Source organism: Lithobates pipiens, unplaced genomic scaffold, assembly GCF_037356315.1.
Source record: "Lithobates pipiens isolate NorthernLeopardFrog02 unplaced genomic scaffold, aLitPip1_a1.2 Scaffold_8, whole genome shotgun sequence".
Lineage (NCBI taxonomy): Eukaryota > Metazoa > Chordata > Amphibia > Anura > Ranidae > Lithobates > Lithobates pipiens.
The window spans coordinates 206882607-206900369 of NW_027507903.1; the positions used below are offsets into that span (position 1 = coordinate 206882607).

Below are 17763 nucleotides of genomic sequence, written 5' to 3' on the forward strand. Positions count from 1 at the left end.
TCAGGTTTTTATTCACACAAGAAACAGCCGCATCGAAATATGGGACCCCCCATTTCTTGGTGAAACTTTCATCCAGAGGATAAAGCATAGAAAACCATTTAGGAGGAGCAAACAGTTTATCGGGATGTCCCCAATCCTCATACAACAATTTATCCATTAAGGGATGAATTGGAAAGGAAAAGGCAGTCTGTGGGATTTTTCTGACCCCCAGGGAAGAAACAGAGGATGTAGCAGCCTCAGCAGCGGGCATTCTGAAAGTGATACGCACCAATTCAGTGTAATATTGAACTTACTTTCTAAGTGCCTGGAAGGAGGGGACCTCTGATTCATCCGACTGCTCTTGATCCCTATCCCATGACAGGGATCTCTCCTCATTGTCAGAGGTGTCATCTGAAAGAGGAGTTTCAGCAGAGGGAGGGGATCTACCCCTTTTTCTGCTATTTTTCAAGGAATCTGAAATAAAATTCATAATTCTCCCTTCAAAACCCTCCAATTTAGCCTTAAGGGAGTCTTCAGTGACATACGCTGGGGCTGAAACATTAGGAGAGGCTGCAAAACCTGACAGGGGCACTGACTCATCCTGTGAGGCTGGCTTCAGTCTTGCAGGGGGGGGATGGTAATCTACAGGCATCTTTAGGACCCCTAGACCTAGGCGGTGATTTACCAGTGCCCTTGTTACCTCCCCCTGAGACCCTCTTATGAGGAGACATAGTCCTAAGCTACAAAGCAGAGGTACTAGTACAAAGTGCAATCACTGTTGTGCTACAAGTCTCACAATAAACATATATGCTTAAACTGCACAACCTGATGCTGAGTAGGTGTCTTAGGTTTGCCTGGATCCAACCCCTTAGGATGCTTACTGCCCACAGCTCTGTGTCCTCCACTTACAGCCCCCTGGCGTTCTGGGCTTTTAAAATTGCCACTTTGGCGCCTGCGCAGTAAGTGCCGTGCACGCTGTTGTCCACGGCCCGCAACCACACCCCCATCTTCATTTAATATGGGAGCGCACAAGGACTTCCGGCGTCTGAAGGGGGGAAGAGGATCACCTACAGAGCTGCGCTGGACCCCCAGACTACGTGGGACCTCTTTTTTACCTGTATTGTGGCAGAGTCTGCAGTGGAGGATGTGAGCCATCCGGATACTGGCTTCACTGAGCGTGTATACTTGGAAAGGCATGTAAGTATGCATCAGGCTGCTCTTACACCCTCTAGTGGCGGAAACCAGGTAAGACATTCAACTACTCACATGAAGAAATCCATAATATATGATTTATATAGGATTAACTTCTCTTACCTGTCCCCGCCGCAGGAATTGCTGAAACAGACAGATTCCAGCCTTCACCCGTCACGGCGGGCAGAGTTGTGCCAACCTTAAGGATTTTTTGGGTTCCTTCTCAGAGGAACCTCTTACCTGGATCTTGTAAAAGACTCTGCCAGAAACTTTCGTGCCACTGTTTAAATAGTACACAAAGTCTGGTTTTCCCAGAGCCTAGTCTTCCAAAGGAGAGGACTTACAGGCAAAACCTTGTTTCTTTGGATGACGAGGCCCAGGTACCATATCATCTTGGGAGTCAAATATCGGCCTGAGATATGGATCCGTTTATCGTAGCCCTTAGACTCCCGCAGGGACCTGCATATAGCTTTCTTCATAGCACATGTTTTACATGACCAACCACCTTAGACACCGGCGACAAAACTGAGGTGCCTCCCGTATGGGAGGGGTTATATAGGGGAGGAATTCTCCTCAATTGGGGTTAGCCAGTGTCCAATCACCGAAGGTGCCTATATAACCCACTATGTAATGAAGCTCCTGTGTTCCGTGATGTATGATCAAGAAAGTATACTTCATTGTGCACATTTTCCACAGGCAAGTTCTCCCATCCTTGTAGCAAATAACAAAATTTTAGTCTTTCTACTATGTTCTACAGAGTATGGTCACAATCACAACAAATGTTCAACACACTGTACATGGAAAACACTGTTAAGGTCCAACAATGTCTTGTGCTCTTGAGAGTAAGGGGACATTTCTCCTTCCTCCCTCCCCTGAGGCCAGGAGGCTTTTGATTATACCTTTGATCAAAGGGAACTTATATGATATGGAAACTAGATGCAACCATAACTAGAAACACTCCAATCCTGCACTTCCGAGATGTAAATTTTAAGCTTACTAAAAATCAGTTTTGGGTCTCACTAAGAAGATTGAGCCTACCTACTGCAAGTGATTTATATGTAAAATTATTTCATTTGTATTTTTTCTGACGGTTGAAGACAGTAGTATTTTAACCCTGACTGGTCATATACTGTATATTAAATAATGACAGAAGAGTTCACTATAGCATCAGAATAATCAAGAGGGTCATAGGGCCGTTATAAAATGTCAAAGTATGAAATGTGCATCTGTAGTCACCAGATTTCAGTAATAATTCTAAGGACAGGTCAGGAAAAAAACTGGAATCTCATTGGATGCTGTAGGCAATGTAGAGTCTTTTTTTCTCTTATTCTCATTAATAGCATTAGGAAGGAATGTGTGAATCTCAATTACAAGAAATGTAATTTTTTTCCAGATTCCCTCAGGATTCCCATAAGGATTTCTCTCGATGATAATGTTCGACTATGCCACAGCGCAAGTGATTTTGAAGGCGAAGACATCTGCTACCTTCGCATTCATAAACATACAACCTGGGATGATTTCTCTGCAGCTGTGAGTCAGGCTGTACTGAACCACTTCAGCACTATTATGTCTGATGGATGGGAGAGCCAAGAAGACTTGACATTTAATAACACTGCTGAATCCAACCTTGGCCTTGGTTCAATCACCGACTTGTCATTCAGGCTAGGTACCTATATTCAATCCCCTATATAAGATATATGATCTGCTAAGAATTAGTGTCATGAAACAGCATTTCCTGGCTAAGGCTAGCTCCTTCCACAACTGATGTAATTTTAAATGCTTAACATGCAAGTAGTGAAAATTTGCACAAGAGCCAAGCAGTTTATAAAAATGCAGTCTTGCCAAGCTGTGTACCAAGTGTATAAAGTTGAAGGTCCAATATGGGAAGCATAATCTTTGCAGCAAGTATCCTATCGTAAATGTAATTATACAGCTATGCGCTAGGAGATCCTGGGGTTATGGTTCATTAACATATTTTCATTAGCAAACGTACAAGAATAAGGCATAGGCAGAGGGAGTGTTTTATTTTTTCCTGTAAGCCTATTTCAGAGATAGACAATTAAAAGCGGAATTCAGCAACCACTCAGTATTATATAATCCTACATATTTCTTTTCAGTATGTTAGATATTAACTCCAGCTGGTTAAAGCAGTTCTTCACCCTGAAAATAAAACATTAAAAGTCAGAATTTAAAATCAGCAGTTACAAATACTGTAGCTGCTGACTTTTAAAAATAGGAGACTCACTTGTCCAAGGATTCAGCTCTTTCCTCACCCAAGCTGGCTCTTTCGCTGTCTTTGGGTCCAGGTGAAGGCTTGTTTTACTTTGTAAAGCCGGCTGTGACTGCTTGCAGCTTCACAGCCAGCTCCCCAGTGTGTATGTACAAGCTGGGCTGTGCTTTGTGCATGGTCTCGCACTTTCTGGGACCTGTGACATGTCCCAGATTGCTTGGATCAAAACTAGGTAAGTGCTCCCCCCCCCCAAAAAAAAAGAAGTGCCAAATATGGTAGAGGAGGGGGAGAAGGAAGACATGTGGAACTTCCCCTTTTGGGTGAAGTTCTGCTTTAATGCAGTCTATAGTTCCTCAGGTGCTCTGGCACTGCAAGTCTCAGCATGATCACTTATTACCACATGCCCAGATTTGATGTTTATGAAAGATTAAGCTTGGTTCAGTTCAGCTTATCAGCATATGGTTTTATGAATACTTGTATAAGATGAGTATTTAATTTATGGCTCATTGGTTAGATGAATATTTTACTCTTACTGATCTTATATTTGTATTTTTATATCCGTCATCCTGTAGAAACATACTTATATGTAATGTCTAGATCAGTGATTCTCAACCAGGGCTCTGTGGAACCCTAGGGTTCCTCCAGAAGTTACTAGGGGTTCCTTAAGCATTGGGCCATTTCTGCCTCTCAGATAAGTTCCCACTGACACCATTGATCTTTTTAGCTATCTGTAAGGAGGTAATTCTTCCCAATGACCATAAGTGTAAGGACCATTCTTCCCACTGACCATCACACTAATGTATCATGAGTTGTAGATTTCTAATTTTTAGCAGGGGTTCCCCGAGACTGGAGAACTATTTCAAGGGTTCCTCTGTGTTGAAAAAGGTTGAGAAAGGCTGGTCTAGATGCTTCATGCCTGTAAGACAGAACATATCTGTAGAGTGCTGACCAAATAACTTATGTCACGCAAGTAAAAATAGAACTTGCGTCTGCAGATCAGCAGCAGTACTACTGTAAATGTAATTTGTAACTGCAGAATATTGATGTCACTCTGTTAAAATATTCTTAGACAGTAGTGATATCACTCTTGGTGTTACCTTTGTAAGATATAACTTGTACCTAAAAAAGTCGTGATATCTCTCCTGTAAAACAGGACCTGTATCTGCAGAATTCTGTGATCATACACCGTGGAGAAGCAATAACTGTAAAGGACCGATATTGTCTGTATGATTGTAGGGTGCTATGGAAGGAAAGTGGAATATAAATGTATAATTTTCATCACAGAACTAGCTTGGTGACAGTAGACTGCAAAAAACTGATGCCACACTGTTACACATCATTATGTTAGAAGATTTGGCAGTCATGTTTCACCATGAAGCATGTGTGTGAACTTTTATTATGCAGCTCCGATTAATGGCACATGTGCCCACCAACTTTCCCTGATTCTCAGGTCCAAGACTTGTTCCTGTTCATTTATATTCTTGTGTCTTGGTTTATACTGTATGATAAATCTTTTTCTTCCTACAAACAAGGATTTATTCTCTATGTATATAAACAGTACAAACCTATGGATTTATTTTATTAAATATTTAGGGGGTGGTGAGCTGCATTTTAGTTTTATATACCCTGGTTGCCTAGAATGTCATAACTGTGTTTATTATATTAAGACCTGTGGTATGATCCACATATTGGCCTTTTTAATTTAAGAACCAGATGACCCGTTGTAAAGATGGGCTGCTTTAAGTTGTGTACATTCTACAGTTTGCAAAAACTCAGCAATGTCACTGCCAAAGCAAAATCTATCAGACTGATAAATCTACTTGATTATTTTTTAATTTATGCTAAATCTGAGATTTTTAGCACTGGTGTGGAAGTAGATATTTGTAAAACATCTTTGGGGATTAGCTATTTAGTGATCTATTGGTAAACTTTCTTTTATTATAGTACTGTAGAAAGAAATTGTAGAAGGATGCACGTAACAATGCTGAGTTTGCCCCTTTTTCATTTTATTTTTAGGGAACACATCCTGGTCAGTAGGGCAGATTTTTCTGCAGACACCATGGGAATTCCTGAAAATGAGCAAAGTGGATCAGCTATCGGTTTTAATGCCAGGTAAGTTTAAGTAACAACTATCCTGTTTTTCAAAACAATGCACCTTTCTAAAAGGGTGGTTCATTATTTGTTTCAGGTAGAATTGAGATATTATAGTAATGTAATAGAGTAGCTGGAAGCAGGGCTGTCTTAAGGCACGGGCACCATGACAGTGCCACTGTTAGGGTGTATAGTCCGGCCTCCAGTACAGGGCCTGGGCCCCATCAGTTCAGCGGGTTGGCCCCGGCAGCAAGGGGAATCAGTTCTTGGACAGGAGCCAGTGATCGGTGCGGCAGGGGGCAGTTATAGCCAGCCTTCCTCCACAAAGCATTGTGAAAAAATAAATGTTCCCAATTTGACATACATTTGGGTGCGGGTCCACAAACACATACAGTGTGGAATCGTGGACCCGTACCCAAACGGATGTCAGATTGGGAGCAGCGGCTGTGTATGTGAAGCCACTGCATCCTGACATGAATGGGACTGCCTGCATAAGGATGCACCAAACACCTGTGCACCATTATGCCCTACCCGCACTCTTTTATAAGCTACATCATGATAGGTTCGCTTATAAAAAAAAAATGCCAGCCCTGTAAGGGACACCATCTACACATTCCTATCTGGTCTGTCAATAAAATGCTTACTAGGTGCTGCAGGTGTTCCACACTTCTGATGTGTGAATACCTATTCTTTCTAGTTCCTCCCCCACATGCAGTGGTTCTTCATAAGTGTTACAAGATGTACAACAGTGGTTCTCAACTCCTGTCCTCGGGATCCACTAACAGGCCAAATTTTAAGTATTACCTTGGGGGCGATGCAGACTAGAATACTGCAATCACTGAGCAGCAAATTATATCACCTGTGATGTATTTCAGTTATCTTGCAAACCTGGCCTGTTAGTGGGTCTTTAGGACAGGAGTTGAGAACCACTGACATACAAGCTATTACACGGAAACAATGCAAAAGCCAAAGGGAACAGGTATTATACAGTGAGGGAAAAAAGTATTTAATCTCCTGCTGATTTTGTACGTTTGCCCACTGACAAGAAAATTATACGTTTATTAATTTTAATGGTGGGGTTATTTTAACAGTGAGAGACAGAATAACAACAAAAATATTCAGAAAAACGCATTTCAAAAGTTGTAAATTGATTTGCATTTTAATGACTGAATTAAGTATTTGATCCCCTATCAATCAGCAAGATTTCTGGCTCCCAGGTGTCTTCTATACAGGTAAGGAGCTGAGATTAGGAGCACTTTCTTACAAGGAGTGTTCCTAATCTCAGCTTGTTACCTGTTTATAAATAAACGCCTGTCCACAGAAGCAATCAATCAATCAGATTTAAATTTCTCCACCATGGCTAAGACCAAAGAACTGTCCAAGGGTGTCAGGGACAAGATTGTAGACCTACACAAGGCTGAAATGGCTACAAGACCATCGCCAAGCAGCTTGGCGGGAAGGTAAAAACAGTTGGTGCGATTATTCACAAATGGAAGAAAAGCGAAATAACTGTCAATCTCCCTCTGTCTGGGGCTCCATGCAAGATGTCACCTCGTGAAGTTTCAGTGATCATGAGAATGGTAAAGAATGAGCCCAAAACTACACAAGAGAATCTTGTCAATGATCTCAAGGCAGCTGGTAACATAGTCACCAAGAAAACAATTGGTAACACACTATACCGTGAAGGGCTGAAATCCTGCAGCGCCCGCAAGGTCCCCCTGCTCGAGAAAGCACATGTACATACCCATGTGAAGTTTTCTAATGAATGATTCAGAGGAAAACTGGGTGCTGTTGTGGTCAGATGAGACCAAAATCAAGCTCTTTGGCATCAACTCAACTCGCCATGTTTGGAGGAGGAGAAATGCTGCCTATGATCCCAAGAACACCATGCCCAACTTCACCGCATCAAAGGGATGATGGACGGGGGCCATGTACCATCAAATCTTGGGTGAGAACCTCCTTCCCTCAGCCAGGGTATTGAAGTGGGTCGTGGATGGGTATTCCAGCATGACAATGACCCAAAACACACGGCCAAGGCAACAAAGGAGTGGCTCAAGAAGAAGCACATGAGGGTCCTGAAGGGGCCTAGCCAGTCTCCAGACCCTAATCCCATAGAAAATATGTAGAGGGAGCTGAAGGTTTGAGTTACCAAAGGCCAGCCTCATAAACCTGGTGGCCAACTACAAGAAACGTCTGACCTCTGTGATTGCCCACAAGGGTATTGCCACCAAGTACTAAGTCATGTTTTGCAAAGGGTCAAATAATGTTTTCACTCTTTAAAATGCAAATCAATTTATAGCTTTTTTGAAATGCATTTTTCTGGCTTTTTTTGTTGTTATTCTGTCTCTCACTGTTAAAATAAACCTACCATTAAAATTATAGTCTGATCATTTCTTTGTCAGTGGGCAAACTACAAAATCAGCAGGGGGTCAAATACTCACTCTATAAAGGTGAGTACAAATAGGCTTCTTTTACAGATCTGGCATTTTTATAAGCGACCCTGTGATGAGGGGATTACATTATTCTGCTTTTTTTCTTTTTAATTTGTCTCTGTAGACTAAAACGCAACAGTTACAGTATGTAAGCCTAACTAGCATAGCTGATATACCAGATATCACGTGCATGTAGGGATTTACACAAAATTTAAAGTTGAAATGCCATATTACTTGTATGGAGAAGGCAAATACAAGGTTAATTCAAAAGATTATGGTATACCATGACAGTAACATGTTTGAGAATAAATAATAATACTTTCCGTTAAGGGGAAAAGATTTCATGGAAAGATTTATGAAAAAGAGGAAAATATCTGTACAATGGCGTTCAGTTCTAAGCAGCTGGTTCACTTGTGGCAGTGCTGAGTCAGGGGAACTGTGCCTAGAAGGGATGCAGGTGTCAGCGTTCTTCCCTGATCTTATATGCACAGCTATATACTTCTTTCAAGGAACAGACTTTCTCATGGGAAATGAAAACTTGTACATAATTGAAAAGTTTACAAACAGCACTGGAGCAAACAGCAGATAGATTTAGTTTCTACTTGAATTGAATCTACTGGCTGATTGGATATGCATGTAAACCTGATTAGGTTAATCCATAGAGCAGAGGCTATGGAGACCTCCTGTTCGGTAACATAAGCATTTGGCTGCGGAGTGGGCAGTCACAGCTAAAAGTAGCAGAAATAAGATTAAAGAGAGCTTTAGGGTTAATGTAAGGGGAATCCAAATGTAAGAGAACCACCACTCCAGGTAAGTCCACAAATCCAAGAAAACAGCCCCTCCAGGAATGGAGAAACCCAGGTGCAGGCACAGCATATTCTTGTTACAAAAATAATTGAAGAGCCATGGACGGCCCCACTCCAAGATAAATTCAAATGCCTTTTATTGGTGAAGCAGAATCACACAAAAGTGGGTCACAGCAAAGCAATAATAGCTAACACGTTTCACACTACCAAGGGTGCTTACTCTTAGCTATCTTGGAGTGAGGCCGTCCAGAGCTCTTCAATTATTTGTAACAAGTTCATGTAAGGGGAGTTTTTTTTTTTTGTTCTTTTATTAGAAAAAAAGGGAGAAAAACTGCGCTAAGGTGAAATTCAAAAATTAATCACATATATTACTCCTAAACGAAATTAATTTAGCTGCAGCTTAACTGTGTCACATAAATACAGAAAAACAAAGAGAAAAATAATAAGCCGTGCTGAATCACACAAACATCAAATTGTGCATAAATAAATAGAAATTAATTGTGGACTATTAGTAGCCTCTAAACATAAATTGATATGAAATCACACCATAAATAATAAATGCATATAAATGTTATAAGCTCAGGCCATGCGAACCGCTCAATCCTTGCAGTATAAGACCAAGTCGCATGTACCTATGTGTAGGAATACAAACTCTAAAGACACCCAGTGTATGAGTTACAAGTCCGTATATGTAAGTCACCAAGAAATTCTCTCAAAAAATGTGAATAAAGTCCTCCACAAATGAACCATAAATAATCCACTGCTGAGTCCAATTAGGTAGTGCTTGATCCGCCACCAAAAGAAATTAAATTTGCCGCTTACCAGAAAGACATGACCCCCGCTACAGAGGGTCACCAAAAGCATATAGATATACACTCGTCTTCCAGTCAAGAGGAGTCCTCGATGTTCTCCTTACGCCGCCACTCCAGTAAAGGTTGTGGGGAAGCGCTCTCAGAAATCTTTCTCATAGAACCAGAGGTACTCGAGATAGGGACATCAAAACCATGGAAGAGAGATAGAACTCCAAATAGTAAAACCCTTTATTACTAAAGATAAAAAAGTAAAATTGCACTTACAGTGTATAAAAAATCAAAAGCCTTGAGTCCGTTGCACCGGCCGGATGCATGCGGACAGACCCGTTCTGCTGGAACTGTTCCAAACACGAGGTGATGTTAGCGTATCGCTCAGCCCTATGCGTTTCGCAACAAAATTGCATCATCCAGGGGCACGAGCGGCACCCTGCATCACCTCCATTTATACTGTCCCTAACCCTCCAGGCCTCACTCTGGGCACCTGGCTATTCCCGCCAAAACCAAGCCTCATTCCCATATCGAATTATGATTCGCCAGGCCCTCCCCCAGTCATTAGTCCCACCAATGAGATTAGTGGACCACTCAGGGACTAGATCTAGCCAGGCCTCATTCCAACCCCATATAGAGATCACCCAATTACCGGTGTGCTTGGTACCAGAGAAGCTGCCATTGGATCAGTAACTTAACACAGGGACCACTGAAACACTGTGTGTTCCGCTGTGTTTCCGGGGCAACATGCCCAGCCACTGACAGGTCACTCCTACAACAACAATAACAGAGGAAATTGATAAGATTTGACATCCTCCGCTCTACTTCCGGTCCTCCGCTCTACTTTCGGTTCAACACTACCGGTTTGCGGCCACATCCGGTCTGACCAAGCCTCGCTTCCGTTCTCGAATGACCTCCGGTTCGTCACATCCGGTGTGCGCCCGCATCCGGTCTACCCAAGCCTCACTTTCATTCTCGAGTGACTTCCGGTCGGTCCCATCCGATGCCCAGTCACTTCCTATATGCCCAAGCTGCATTTTATCCTGTAGCCACTTCGCCAGCCACCCCATGAGTCCCAGTTTCACAGGGGCGCTTGCAATCACACTCAATGCGAGACAGCCCACCAGAAGAAGATTTGATCTCCCAATGTTAGGGTTGTATTGGAGCATTCAAGGTTTGTGAAGTGGCTACTTGATCTTTTCTTGGTATTTAAAATAGATTCTGACTGTCTTTATTGAAGAAATGATTTAAAAAATCAAGGGCATTATATGACAGAGTACATAATCCTGGGATAATAACACATTGATAGGATGTTGAGTGGAGTCAGATGTTCATACAGTTCAGGTGTGAGTTTGACCTGCCCTGCACATAAAAAAATCCCATACTTTGGCTACTTATATTTCATAGCGTAATTCAATGTATATCCTATGTGATCTGGTGCAGACATAAGCTAAAACAGTTTTGTGTACTGTAATAGATTTCCATCCCTAAATAAGTTATCTTCTCAGCTGCCTGCTAGTGAAAACACAATGAGTTCATTTTTTATAAACCTCAGGTGCTTTGTCTGAACAGATTGTGTGCAGCAAATATTTTAGGTTACATTTATTATGGAGGAAATGGAGGAATAATATCAGTTAAATTACTGTACTTTTCTTTATGAAAAGAAATGGGTTTATAACCATATAGATTATGTACACATTTTATAAAATGAAATACATTGTTTATTAAATATAATAAATAAAAGAAGAGCTTATATTAAGGCCCACTGCCAACATTGATGTCCTGGAACAGTTCTTTAAATAGACCAAAGAATCATTTAAACAAGAACTTGATTCCCTTAAAGCTGATACCACACAACTTGGTCACAGAATGGAAACCCTTGAATACAAGTACTAGGACATTCAATAGGATTACTAAAAGAGCATTCATACAGACAGGATCTTTAAATAGAAACCCTACTGTTAGAATTAGATGACTATGAAAACAGAAGTAGACACGCTAATATCATAAATAGAGGTCTCCTAAAAGCCAACAAACCTCTTGACCTGATCTCTACATTACAAGCAATCTTCAACCAAATTCTGAGGACAGACTAGACCAGTCGTATTAAGATAGACAGACCGCACAGAGTGCTATGCCCACTGACATAAGATCAGGATAAATTGAAAGATGTGATTTGCTACAGTGCCTTGAAAAAGTATGCATAACCCTTGACATTTTCCACATTTTGTCATGTTACAAAAAACGTAAATATATTTTATTGTGATTTTATGTGATAGACCAAAACAAAGTGGCACATAATTCTGAAGTGGAAGGAAAACGATGAATGGTTTTCAATTTTTTTTACAAATAAATATCTGAAAAGTGCATTTGTATTAAGCCCCCTTTAGTCTGATACCCCTAGCTAAAATTTGGTGAAAACAATTGCCTTCAGAAGTCACCTAATTAGTAAATAGAGTTCACCTGTGTGTGTGTGTATAAATTCAGCTGTTCTGTGAAGCCCTCTGAGGTTTGTTAGAGATTCTTAGTGAACAAACAACATCTTGAAGGTACACACCAGACAGATTGGGGATAAAGTTGGAGAAGTTTAAAGCAGGGTTCTGTTATAAAAGCTTTGAACATCTCATAGAGCACTGTTCAATCCATTAGCCAAAAATGGAAAGAGTATGACATAACCAATCCACCTAAACTGACAGGCCGGGCAAGGAGAGCATTAATCAGAGAAGCAGCCAAGAGGCCCATGGTAACTCTGGAGGAGCTTCAGAGAGCCATTGCTCAGGTGGGTGAATCTGTTCATAGGACAACTATTAGTCATGCACTCCACAAATCTGGCCTTTATGAAAGGGTGGCAAGAAGAAAGTTATTGTTGAAAGAAAGCCATAAGAAGTCCCATTTGCAGTTCACAAGAAGCCATGTGGGGGACACAACAAACATGTGGAAAAAGGTGGTTTGGTCAGATGAGACCAAAGTTGAACTTTTTGACCTAAAAGCAATACTCTTGCAGCAGAAAACTAACACTGCACCTCACCATGAACACACCATCTGAAATATGGTGGTAGAAGCATCATGTTGTGGGGATGCTTTTCTTCAGTAGGGATGGTTAGATGGTTAGAGTTGATAAGAAGTTGGATGGAGCCAAATATAGGGCAATCTTAGAAGAATACATCTTAGAGTCTGCAAAACACTTGAGACTGGAACAGAGGTTCACCTTCCAGCAAGACAACAACCCTAAACATACAGCCAGAGCTACAATGGAATGGTTTACCTCAAAGCATATTTATGTGTTAGAATGGCCCAGTCAAAGTCCAGACCTAAATACAATTGAGAATCTGTGGCAAGACTTGAAAATTGCAGTTCACAGAAGCTCTCCATCCAATCTGACAGAGCTTGAGCTATTTTTCAAAGAAGAATGGGCAAAAATGTCACTCTCTAGATGTGTCAAGCTGGTAGAGACATACCCAAAAAGACTTGCAGCTGTAATTGCAGAGAAAGGTGGTTCTACAAAGTATTGACTCCATTTATCATTTTCCTTCTACTTCACAAATGTGTGCCACTCTGTATTGGTCTATCACATAAAATCCCAATAAAATACATTTCTGTTTTTGGTTGCAACATGACAAAATGTGGAAAATTTCAAGGGGTGTGAATACTTTTTCAAAGTACTGTAACTCCACAGATATACAGAAAAAAAGAAGTGATTACAGCTAAAATATGCACAAATGGTCAGTTGACTGTGCTCAACTAAGTCTTCTCCTGACCTTTCCAGATGCACCTTAATGATTTGACGAGCCCTCCTCCCACTGGACTAACTATGCAAAAACTATTTTCTACATTATTAAACCATGGGTCCATAGACATCCCACTATGGGGTGTCTGCCTCAGATCAGTTATCAGTTCCACAGATTGACATTACATGGCTGTCCATTTCCTACCACCTACTATATCAGTTTATTTACTGGGTCTATAAGCGTCACATCTTAGAAGTCAGAAAGGCCTAATGCACCCAGAGAAGACTACACTATTACTAGGTATAGAAGCTTGAGATAATTCTTAATAGGGTGAATTGAATGTTCATGGAAGAAACCCTTAAAACACCAGGTCCAAGCCCTAACATGTTGAGTTGGATACTGGTATGTTAACTAGGGTCATAGTTATAGGTGCTCTTTCCAGCCCTTCTAAATGAATAACAGAACTAGGCAAGGCTGTCGGTTACCACAATAGCCATTTCCCCTAGCAATAGAAGCATTTTTGGGTAGAGCTAGACATTTAGGGGGTTCACACAGGCTCTACTGAACATAAACATTCTGCCTATGCACATTATATGTTGTACTATAGCACTGAACTTCACCTTAATGCTGGAGTTGCAGCAATTTGAGGCCCTATCAAATTTCAAAATGTACCTAAATAAATGAATTCTGCCACCTACAGAACTTGACTGTAAATATCATCAGTCACTGAAACATCTGAGCATCCAGCTTACTGACTCCCACAACCTACTCTTTTCAAAGAATAACAGTCTATTACTAAGGATTATCAAATAAGATCTTGATAGCTGGAAAAAAGTCTCATTCACATGGTGGGGGAAATTTAATATTCTCAAAATGATAATAAGTTGATGCCCATTAATCTGTCACAAAAAAAAGTTGACGAGATCACACTTACACTGGCATGGGAAACAACACAGATTATCAAACAAAATCAGGACAAGGCCTAAAGAGGACCAGGCCTCTTTGATATAACAGAATATATAAAATTGTTGACCAGGATATTTACCTGGAGTCTCTGCCTTAAACTTGGGTCCCCATGGAAAAAAAACAATGGCAGGACACAACCTTGCATATGCACCAAAACATGTCAGATGCCTCCCAGACATTCCCACTGATACTTCACATGTGAAATATTTGGGACAGATTAAATACTAAGGGTTGCTGTGTCCCTTGATATCCCCACTGGTTCCATAAGGTGGATTCCTCTAGTTTCCCCGAAAAGAAAACACCTGTTTTTCTTCCAATCATTGCCCTGAGATAGGAATACATATTATGGTAAACTTGTCCGCAATGGTCAGTTAATTTCCTTACCACCTACAGGTCCAATATGGGAGGTTCCCATTAGATACATGAAGAGAAAGTGAGATATTTTATCTACACAGTGCTGAAGACCCGACCACTCCCTGACTCCCATTGAACTCCTTATTGCAGGGGAAGCCCTTTCATAAATTTCTCATGTTACTTTTCAAAAAATTGTTCTACATGTGCAGCTGAGTGAAGGGATATACGTTTTCATGGATTAGTCAGAATTGAGCTTCAGCTTCACCCCCAGAAAACTAAAATCATCCACCTGACATGTCTCGTTCCCTGCCTACTGAATACAAGATTCCTACGAAATTGCTTACTAGATGGTACCAGGGCCCAACTAAGCTCGCATTTCATCCTCCATCCCTGTCACCTGTTGGTGGGACTGTGCACAGCATTCCACGTTTCTCCATGGTGGGTGTACTCTCAAATAATCCCTTTTGGGTATCTATCCAACAACTAATAGACGATCTTACCCTTCTTATATCCCCCTAGCCCCCCACCCACCATCTCCTGGTTAAAACCTATACACACAACAATATTTTCCTCACTTAATAATTGCTTTGAAGGAAAAACCATTTCCCTGTGCTTGCCTGTCAGTCATACAATGGTTATTTTGATTTTCATGTTTACACACCCCCTTCCTGGGCAGACTTTAAGGACCAGTGTCTCCTGGGTCCCCCTTTCTTCCCTGACCTCCTTCCCCAGTTACCACCCCTCTCCCCCCCCCCCCCCATCCCATGTTGGTTCTCTTGGACACAAAAATACCAAATTAAAGAAAGAAATAACTCTCAAACACGTTTGATGTACATTGGCTCTATATTTATCATTATAGTGACTGAGTCATCTGATTGTGTTACTGTGTTGTGTACATTAACCCTTCTTGCCTATTAAATACAAATTATATTAAAAAATAAAGTAAAATATGATACTCCAGGGATTGACAGTCATTAGATTCCAGTAATCCATCAGTCAAGAAACAACTCCAACTACTCAATTACTTTAAATAGATATTTCAATAATCCAGCAGGCAACACATTTTTTCAGATAGCATGTTAATCTGAAATCATTTGGTAATTCAAAAATAAATGTCACTAGGTGCTGGAAAGACAGTGAAAGTTAGGCAGAAGTTACCTGTTGTGGGCAATTTCCCTTTTTTCTACTTCTGTGGATCCCATACATACACACACATAATTTATCATCTTTAGGATCCTGTAGGGTAGGTGCTGCTTTATTGGATTTTTACTGCTCTGGAAAATGTAAAAGTAAATGAACAATGTTATTTACTGTATGTTGTGTAACTTGTCATTGTGCTTTTTGGAAATTATAATAGACAAATAAACCATGTTACAAAAATGTATTTTATACATTGCTGTGAGCAGTGTACATACATTGCTGTGTAGGTTCTGTTATCACATAATTTTAAGTTCTATTATTAGGAGTGAAAGAAACGGTAATAAACATTTATTTTGATGGGAGTTATCATGGATGTTTTTGCATTTTATTTTGTGGAGAATTTTTACAGAATTTCAGAATTTAATTTTTACTCTACAGGTCCAAAAGATGGAAGTCTTAAAAGTGTGGCTTATGCATCAATGATTCCACTACAGACATTGCAAAACTTCCTTCGCTTGGTAGGTTACTGACTCATGAGAACATTTTTTTTTTTTTCATGTAACTAATACAGTATGTCTTTTCAAACTTTCCTTAGTATTCATATATTAGTATTCATACTTTCCTTAGTATTCATGTATTATTTGTTTTTTCATGCCTTCCTGAAATCAGTTTTGTCTATTTACTAATTTATTGCTTTAGGCACTACATATTCCTAGAGAATCCGTATAACTTTTTTTAACTACAGTTTACAATTTTGCAAAATTGTGTTGGAATAGTAGCTCATTGTTTAATTTTACAAAAATTTACTTCTGCACTTATCTTAAGAATTAACTTGCATGCTAAGCAGGTGCGGACTGACCATTCAGGCACTCGGGCACTGCCCGAGGGCCCCGGCCACTAGAGGGCCACATCAGGGTTGCCAGCCTCAGTAAAAACAGGGACAGATTATAAAAATCTATGTTTTTTTACATCTGTCCCTGAAATGTCTGACATCGACATAATTTTTATGTAAAATTCTACAGGCTATAGCTTCTCCGCCCCCCCCCCCCCCCCACTACCTCCTCAGACAATGGGAACACAGTGTACCTGCCCCCTTCCCCTGCACAGCAGGTGAAGGGGGCATGTGACTGCAGAGCAGGAGATGCTGACAGCAGGAGGAGACCTGCAGTGTGGGTAGGCTGCGGGCTGATACAAGGTAAGCTGACTAGCTTGGCTGAGTGAAATGTAGTTTTATCAGTGCTTTCTCTGGTGAGCAGGAGGAGGAGGCTGTGTTTCTGTGTATGGAGAAGTGCACTGCTCCTGGAGGAAGGATGTTCTGAACTTCTCCCCCAATTTCTGCTACACCTTAATACTGATTACCTGCCCACCAGTACACAGACACATCATTCCCCTCTCCTGTATTACCAACCAATGTGTTTGTGAGCTGCTGGGGCACTACAAGTATCAGCATGCAAGCAGATGGGGGCAGCAGCAGTGTGTTCAATTAGGCTGATTTCTAGATGAAAAGTGCTAGTGTGTGTATACTGTGTTTGTATGTATATGCTTAATGTGTGTGTTTATGTATGTGTATATCAGTATACTGTATATACTGTGTGTGTCTGTGTATGTATGCTGTGCATGCGTGTGTCTGTGTGTGTGTCTGTATGTATACTGTGTGTGTGTGTCTATATGTATGTATACTGTGTGTGTGTGTGTCTGTGTGTATACTGTGTATGTATACTATGTGTGTGTGTCTATATGTATGTATACTGTGCATGTGTCTGTGTGTATATTGTGTATTTATACTGTGCGTGTCTGTATACTGTGTGTGTGTATACTGTATGATCCATGTGTGCCTATTGCCGCTCAACAGAAGTCGATCTAACAATCCCATGTCCGTGAAAAATTCACTTGTTGCCATTCGGAGGCAGCTGATTGGTGTGCTGCTGAGCTCGGCCTCGGATCAGGCAGAAGGGCAGGGCTGGGTGCACACACGCCTCAATGCCCGATCTGAGGCCAACCACAGCAGTTCCCTGTTCCGCTGTCTCCACAACTCCCTTGCACAGT

At 41.0% G+C, this 17763-nt stretch overlaps 1 protein-coding gene across 2 annotated transcripts in view; it reads left to right on the forward strand.

The window, feature by feature from the left end:
• The window catches only part of CTTNBP2 (cortactin binding protein 2), a 149321-nt gene that overhangs the window by 100179 nt on the left and 31379 nt on the right, over positions 1-17763 (forward strand). For both annotated transcript variants that reach the window (XM_077468478.1, XM_077468479.1), the window contains 3 exons: positions 2564-2836; positions 5417-5512; positions 16156-16235. In XM_077468478.1, the coding sequence (XP_077324604.1) occupies positions 2564-2836; positions 5417-5512; positions 16156-16235 (449 nt within the window). The remainder of the gene's footprint in view (positions 1-2563; positions 2837-5416; positions 5513-16155; positions 16236-17763) is intronic.